The 9,014-nt window shown below is 37.3% G+C and overlaps 1 protein-coding gene across 1 annotated transcript; it reads left to right on the top strand.

Moving 5' to 3' along the window:
* Positions 1 to 1,936: 1,936 nt before the first annotated feature.
* On the top strand, positions 1,937 to 4,984 carry LOC144704508 (uncharacterized). The gene is given in 4 exon segments (XM_078576949.1): positions 1,937 to 2,576; positions 3,451 to 3,739; positions 3,841 to 4,314; positions 4,953 to 4,984. Coding segments are annotated over 3 exon segments (795 nt in total). The 5' UTR covers positions 1,937 to 2,576.
* Positions 4,985 to 9,014: the final 4,030 nt, after the last annotated feature.

A 9,014-nucleotide genomic window follows, 5' to 3' on the forward strand; every position in this document is an offset into this window, starting at 1 on the left:
TTCTCTCTCTCTCTCTCTCTCTCTCTCTCTCTCTCTCTCTCTCTCTCTCTCTCTCTCTCTCTCTCTCTCTCTCTCTCTTTCTCTCTCTGTCTCTCTTTCTCTCTCTCTCTCTCACTCTCTCTCTCTTTCTTTCTCTGGATATATAGATACGTGCATGTATATCTATATTCGGTGCTTGGTTAGACGTTCACATTGGGGAGCGGCAGAGTAAAAAGGAGAGTGGAATTTTGGACAGAATAAGGTTTGCTGAAAGGAGCAAAGTCCTGATTAAAAGACGAATATTTTTCTCTTTTTTGTCGAAGTCCAGGTGTATGTGATTTATTATTGTGTGATAGCCAGAAGAAGAAGAAGAAGAAGAAGTCCAGGAGTACGTGACTCAGGGTTGGCTGATGCAATTGATGAGACCAGACCGAGTCTGCCAGTTGGATCAAGAGGGGATATGAATAATCAGATCGTCCGAACAGAACCCATCAGGCCGTAAGGGGAAATACATTGATGGGTCTAATTGGGTGGTGCCACAAGACAGTTTTTTCACACACTTGACACGAGAGAGAGGGTATCATGGCGTCCATGTGCAGAAATTTGGCCATCCGATCAAAGTTGGACGGCCTAGATTTTGAGAGTTATTGAGAGCTCATGCTGCGATGGAGCCTCATAATTGTTGACCGCTTTGTCCATGTAATGAAAATCTGGGTTGATTCAGCCTGGGCTGAGTTAACCAGATGATTTGCAACCATTTTTTAAAAGAAAATCAATGATGGCTGTTGTGAACTAAGTCAATGTGGGTCTCACATAGTGGGAAAACCCTACTTATGTTCACGTCAGAATATTTCGGTTTTCAGAATGGAAAAATTACGATTCTTCTGCCGCCACCCTTTTTTGTCTTCCTTCTTCATCTTCCTGGGTGTTCCTTCTTCTTTCCCTTCTCTCCAGGATCTTAAGTTGCTATCTTCTTTTCCTTCTTCTACATTCTTCTCCATTCTTTATCTCCTCTCTCTTCCTCTCCTCACAACATGGTATCAGAGCTAGATCGACTCCAGCAGCCAACAATGCATTCTCTTCCAGTGGATCTCGTCGACCGCACAAAAATGGTTTGCAGCTCATTGTTTGTCTGCTATTAAAAAATACAAATAGCAGATTTTTTTGCTTTGTTGTTGATGTTTCTCGAAGACTATATTTGGGTATGCTGAAGGGTTGCTCGACTGTTGGTAGAGTGTCGTGGTGAAGTTACTGATGAGTCATTAATCATGCTTGCAAACCAACATTTCTTAAGGATTTATGAAGTCATATAATGAAATGAACATGCATTTTTATGTTCAATTCCATTTTCATGCAACTATTCAGTCATGATGTAAAATCTCATGTTTTTAATAAGTTTTTGCATTAATAAAAAAGTAGTGTTAAATTAGTTGATTAAATAGAAAGGAAATAAACAGATAAAAAATAATAAAATAAAAATAATATTAAAATATAAATATAAGAAATAAAAAGTGGGCTCTTAGGGGGCGCCGCCAAGGGCAGCCAAGGGAGGCGCATTGCAGGCGCCACCCGCAGCCATAGCCAAAGCCGCAGCCAATGCAGCAGCTGCAGGCGCCACCCGCAGCAGCGCAGCCAAGGCCAGGCCACTAAAGGCGCCCTACCAAGATATTGGTACCAAACGCTCAAGGTAAGTGCAGTTATTTCAATTCACTTTTAATACGAATTGCAATATATTGTTTGTACTTCTTAAAAAATATGGGTTTGACATAACATTGTTTTTTTAAGAGATCGGGCCGGGCCACGTGTGAATGAGAGTAGGATCGCGGCCCTATGAAATAGCAAACCCGACCGGGCTTCGAGCCTATCCGGCCCGAAGCCCATGTCAGTTCAAGCTTTATTAAAGAGGATGTTATAATCTTGACCGTCAATCTTCCTTCGGAAGATCGAATGGCCAAGATCGTCTTTTAGTTTCTTATTGTTTCTTTTCTTTTCTTACAGACAACATCTCATCACGGAACACTGATGCAGATGAATCAACGACGGCCACGCGGTCAGCGGAAGCTGATGCAGCACTGCTGATGGAGCAAGGTCCATCGGATCTTAAGAGGGTCCACGGCTACAATTATATCGTAGCCGTTGAACCCTCCAATAGAAGATCCAACGGTTGTGGATCACCGATGATCTGTTGCCCCCTGTGGTCGCCCTCTTCATCGCCGGCGACCGAATTCCGGCAACGAGGAGGCAAATTGCCACTGTCTCGCCGCTGAAAAGTGAATAGAATTGATCCCACATCACCGGAGGGGAACTTTAGAGAAGTTCTACACCATAAAATCTCATTGTATGGCCTAAATGCTCATCTTTCGCCGCCGATTTTAACTTGACTTTTCGTGATAAATTTAACAACGGAAAGGAAGATCCTCCGTCTTCTCCTCGATTCTCTGGAGTCTCTCGCTCAACGGCGGTGACAGCACCATGACCTGAAGAGAGATCAGGAAGAGATAAGAGCAGAAGAGGGAGCAGAGATACTTACCTGAAGGACGACGCGATCGGGGAAGGATCTGGGGCCGCCGGCGATCCCGAACTGGTGCAGAAATCTGGTAAGTGGCTCAATTTTTCTAGTGAAAAGTTTAATTGATTTAGAGTTTTAGCAGAATCAACAATTCAAGGCTAAAATCATAAAATCATTCCCTCGAAATCGAGTGAAATCGATTTCAAGCAAAAACATTAAAAAGAACCAAAACTCTTTAGAGCATTTCGTCAAACACTTAAAGTTCCTTTTCTAAAATGATCTTTTAAATATCATTTAAATATTTCTAAACCAATTAAAAATCTATAAAAATATATAATAAATCTAGGAAGATATATTTCATAATCTACATTCATACTCTGATAAAATACCTTACAAATTATCTCTCGTTCCTTATAAAAAATCCATAAAAATTTGAGGCATTTCAACAAACAGCTTGCATCTGTGCATTCAACCTCAGATTACTTCTACCAAAATCTCCAAAATTCTATAAAAATTCCTAAAATCACTAATTGACTTTCACTACCTATATAAAAAATTTGAGGTGAAAATAAAATCTTTAGGGAGAACTTCCTTTATATATCACCATTAAATACTTCATTTTCTCTCTTAGACATTACAACAAACACCGAGTGGTGTTTGTTTATTCTTCTACTCATTAGTTGAATTCTATCTTTAAGAGCCAATCCCTGTGGAAACGACCTTACTCAACACTATAAATATCTGAGTAAGATTAAAAATAAAAAAAAATTATTTGATTGAAGGAAAAAATAACAACGACAAAAATTACACCCCATTTTCGCTTCGTCAGTTACCTATATTGGTCTAGCTGTAGATGTATTTCAAAGCCCTTATTTGATCATGCAAAAGTATTGATTGATTATTGACGCTATTTCTTCTTGTTTCTTTTCACCATCTATTTCTGGCCATTATTGTCCCTCAAGATGACAGAATCTTCTACTATGATCACGGCACTTGAGAAGTTGATGACATGCCTGCTAGAGCAGCGCTCTTCCAGTGTCGAGGAGCAGAAAATTGTGGTACTTGAATCTAATCTAATCAAACTGGATGGTTCAGACACATATCTAAGCTGGAAGAGACAGTTACATCTTACATTGACTACACATAATTTGTTGGGCTGTACCTCTAGCAATGAAGAGCCTCCTAAAGGGGATGATAAGGCTCTAAATAATGCCAGGCTTATAATTCTCATATTACTTGGTGGTTGCTTGGGTTGATGATCCCACATGTAGCTCATAATCTTGATTCATTCACCATTGCATCTGAGTTGTGGAAGGCTTATAATTCTCATATTCACTAACCCAAATTGTACTCTCATGTGCATAACAATTTACACCCTCATAGGGTGCAACGTGAACTCCAGACACTTGTTCAGGGCACCAAGTCAGTGGTCGAATATGCTGGAGAACTTCTTCATTTGTGGAATGACTTTGATTATTACTTTACTTTTATTCCCACTGACCCTAATGATTTCATCAGATTTAGGAAATGGATTGAACTTCTACGGTTGGTCAATTTTCTAGATGGTTTAAACAGTGAATTTGAGCATTGTCGTTCATGAATACTCAGCTAAATAATGTGGCCTACTCTTGATGAGACTATTTTAAAGATTATTACTGAGGAAACACGTCTTACGTTGGCATCTATTTCTCCTCAACAGCCTGGCTCACGATCCACTCTCACTACCAAACCTATAAGCTCTTCTGGTATTACTTTTGGGTTGAGCTGGGTTGAGGGTTCTACTTCAGGACGCGTCTTGAAGATCTGTGATTATTGCCACAAGCCTGGTCATAGTCGAGCATATTGTTATGATTTACATGGTTGTCCCGACTCTTCCAATTTTTCTTCCAGTCACCGAGATAGAGGTCAAGCATGTGCTGGTAATAGTGGGCGATCTACACGGGGTTGTGGCAGAGGGGGAGCACCTAACTATGCCCATTTCTTTTCTGCTTCCACTCCTAAAGACCTCACTACATCAGAGCTCCAACTCATCCCACGTTTTAGGGAGAGCTTGCAATCCTCCACTTGTGGTTCAAAAGCAAGGTCATCAAGTACAAAAGCAGATTGTCCCGGCTCAACCACATAGAATTATTTTGCACATTCAAACAATGGAGGTCAGCTATTTGCTCTAAATTTTAATGATTTATCTATGTGGATTGTTGACTCTGATGCATCTAATCATATGATTGGAAGCTCAAAGAGCTTTATTTCGTATTCTAAATGTTCTGGCCTTGATAAAGTATGACTAACAGATGGCTCATTTGCTTCTATTTTTGGAAATGGCAATGTGAAGTGTACTAATACTATGACTCTCTCGTCTGTTATGCAAGTACCAAAGTTTCCTATAAATTTACTCTCTATTAGTGCTCTCACCCGTGATCTCTATTGTGTTTCAAGTTTTTATGAAGATCGTTGAATCATTCAGGAACTCAAAACCAGGCAAACACTTGGGACTGACACAATACGTAATGGAATCTACTATCTGGATGTCGGGGACCATCACAACGGCACCAACCATGGGTTATTAGTACTTTCTTCTCCTGAACATGAATTAATTTTTCACCATTGTCTGCTTAGGCATGTACCATTTGATGTTTCAAAAGGCATTTATCCATTGTTGTTTGATAATAGTGAAAATTAAAATTAGTGTGTGATGCTTGTGAACTAGCAAAACATACGAGAATTTCCTACCCAGAATCTATGCACATTTCTTGTTCATCCTTATTTGATATTATTCGTTCTGATATATGGGGACCATGTGCAACGTCCTCTGTTTCTAGTCATCGATGGTTTATTACATTTGTTTATGGGTTAGTCGTTGCACTTGGGTGTATCTCATGAAGCATAAAAATGAAGCCTTTACTTGCTTCTAATCATTTTATAATATGATATCTACACAATACTCAGCCACAATCAGGATTCTCCACTCGGACAATGGCACTGAATACATTTCATAGGAATTCCAAGACTATATTTCATCTCTTTGCATCATACACCAAACGTCGTGCGTAAATGGAACAACTGAATGAAAGAATAGACACTTGTTGGAAGTGGCTCGTTGCTTGATGTTTTCAATGAATGTTCCAAAGTTTTTGTGGAATGAGGTGGTACTCACAGCTGCCTATCCATTAATTGTATACCTCTCCGAGTGCTAGGGTCGAAACTCCCATTCAATATTTGCAAGGTACCAATTCATTTATTGTACCCCCCAAAGTATTTGGTTGTGTATGTTTTGTGCAGGATTGTCGACCCTCTGTGAGTAAGCTTTATCATCGAGCCATCAAATGTATATTTGTGGGATTTTCGCCCACACAAAAAGGATACAAATATTGGTCGCCTTCGGAGCAGAAAATGTATGTGAGTATGGATGTGACGTTTCGAGAGAATGAACCATTTTATGGGAATTCTCCAAGTGACAACAACACTATAATTTGGGAGACACCACCATCATCAGAATATCAATCTCAAACAATATATCACAATCTCCAACGTGACACTTAAGCTATCTCAAGTGACAAACAAGGGAGCAACTTTTTCAAGAAACCCATGCTCCTGATGAAGAGATTCCTGCAATATCAAAGTTAACTCCATAATCTCTCCCACATAATGATGAACATGTTGAGGAGCAGCCTAATGAGCAAGCAAGAGACTTAGATGTCCCGCTCGTTTTACGCAAAGGGGTACGTCTCAAAGTACTCCCTTCAAGATTTCGTGATGGCATTGGATACAAGCATGGTGTAGCAAATTTTGTGTCTTATTAAGTCCTCGCACCATCCCATTGAAGCTTTATTGAAGCTCTATCTTCTATAAGTATTCCCAAAAGCTGGAAAATAGCATGGGAAGAGCCAAAGTGGAAACAAGCAATCCGTGTGGAAATGGATGTTCTTGAAAAAAATAAAACATGGGAACTTACTAAACTAACAGATGGGAAGACGTCGGTGGGCTGTAAGTGGGTATTCACAATAAAGCAAACTCCATAAGGATAATACAAGGCAAGATTGGTGGCAAAAGGATATGCTCAAACTTATGGACTAGATTATGAGCAAACATTTGTACCTGTTGCAAAGATGATCTCTATATGGACTCTTATCTCATCTGTGGCAAATCAAGGACGGGATCTATCTCAGTTTGATGTTAAGAAAGCAATAATACATGGTGACTGATAACACCCTAATTTTGGTCTTTATTTCAAGAAATTTGGCACAATTTTATGCATTTAACGAGATTAGAAAGGGTTGTTATTGATAAGCCTATAAATGCATGTAAATATGTCGTTGATTTGGCCTTTAGACCTATACAATAAAATTTATAATTTCCCTTAATCACTAAATATAGAATATAGAGCAAGCAAGGGGTCGAACCACAGGGAGGCAACAAATAAGAATTTTTATCCAATTTCAATGAATTAATTCAAAGATGAATTAATTTTGTAATTAATAAATCTTAATTATGCTTAATAATGTTTTTAATTAATCAAAATCAAGTAAGACTTAATTTTGATTTTAAATATTTTGGTCAGAAAGCTCAAGATAGAAATATTTCAATTTTAAGATCAGATTAATTCGGATTATCAATTTCCCAATTATTATAAAATTTTAAGACAATTTTTATGAATCAAAATTGGGAATTAAATAATCAAGAAAGGGATTTTTTATATTGGACTTCAGGATGGATGAATTTTTTAATCAAATTTTATTTTTAGGTTTTTGATATATTAAATTAAATTCCTAAATAATAAAACTTGAAAACTGGAGAGAGAAACTAGACAAATTAACCTAGAGATAGAAAGTGAATAATTTGGGGAAAAGATGAAACCCGACCCTAAATTAAAAATATAATAAAGCAGAACTGTTTTAAATTGATGTAGAATTAAAGATCAAAAATCAGATCTTGAATCAGAATCAAAATGCAGTGCTAATTTTATTCAAAACCAACTTCTAGGGCATGTACACTTCGCCCATGTCTTGGCGTTTTAGAATCGTTCAAGAACAAGATTGAAATACAAATCAGAAACTTACAACTTTGAGTGCAGAATCAAGAACTGTTGACTTCCAAAGCATCCCTTGTGTCCTTCCTGGCCAAATCATTGGAGAGAGCTTCAAAAAGTCATTTTTGCCCATTTACAAACCTCCATTAAAAGATCCAACAGTCTGGATTATAGAGGGAGAAATCTCAAGATAACTTTGGAACATCTAGATCTCAAGATATCAAGGTTTTAGTGAGGATTAATCTAGGCCGTTGGATGTATTTATCTCTCCTCCAAGAAGGTAGGAAAATGGCATTTTTCTATTGGTCGGAATATTTTTTCAAGTTTTCCGCCTTCTCGGATCGTGCTCTGACACGTTGTTGTCCGCATCCGCCGCCCGCAATCATTTGAAAGTGATTCCTATATTTAAATGGACCAAAAGATGCCACGTCGCCCTTTTATTATTATTTTTCTATGAAATAAGCAGAAAAAGACAAATGCAGCTGCATATTTTGACGCTTGCATCATCGATTTCTGCGTGCATTTAATGCACGTGGCGAATCGATGCCGCATGCATCTTTAATCACGTGTGTCGGTTGCCGCGTGCGTTAAATGCACGCGGCTAACCGATTCACGTGCAAAGAATCAAGCACGCGATTCGCGATGCCACAATGAGCTAATCATTGATAAAATCTGGCGCTCCAATCATTCGCCCGAATTTTTGGGCGAATGACGTGGACGCCACCTATTTAATAGAAAATTCTTTTAAAAATATTTAATAAATTAATAAATATCAATTCTTTTAATCCAAAATCATTTCTTGACTAAATAATGGTCAGAAAATTATAAAACAATATGGAACAATTCCAGAAAAATCAGGAAAGCCCTTACCAACCTTTAGCCAAGTATTTAAGGCCCTGTAAAAAATATTTCATCACTGAAATAAGGTTAAATTCCATGTAAAAAATGATAATAAATCAGAAATAATAATAAATTCAAAGTGTAAGTGATTTATCTTCATTTTTAATATGATAACATGCAAATATAGTCATTTAAACACATAAATATAAAGTAAAATTCATTAATTAATCATGTTAATTTTCAAGTTATCAGTTATCATATGTTTACATGAAAATAATGTTTTCAAGTGATTTCTGATTTTTCGCTAAATTTCTGTTAATTTTATGAATTTTAAGGGTTTTTTTTCAGCTTGAAATAATTACTTTTTAATGAAAATGGCAGGTTTAATAATTAATTTTGAGATTTATTAGTATGGAGATGAATTTCTGAATTTTCTAGAATGTTCTAGGATTTTTTTGAGATTTATTTGAGGAAGAAATGCATTTTTTATTAAGAAAAGGATATATTTACAAGGCGAAAATGAGTATTAAAGCTATTTTCAAACTTTGAGGGGCTTTTCGTAAATTTGAGTTGCAATTATGTCCTCAAAAACAGCTCCCGATCGTGTATGCAGGCGTAAAGTTATTATTTAAACAGATACAGGGTTTTATTTCAATTAAT

Source organism: Wolffia australiana, chromosome 6 (assembly GCF_029677425.1).
Source record: "Wolffia australiana isolate 7733 chromosome 6, ASM2967742v1".
NCBI classification, from domain to species: domain Eukaryota; kingdom Viridiplantae; phylum Streptophyta; class Magnoliopsida; order Alismatales; family Araceae; genus Wolffia; species Wolffia australiana.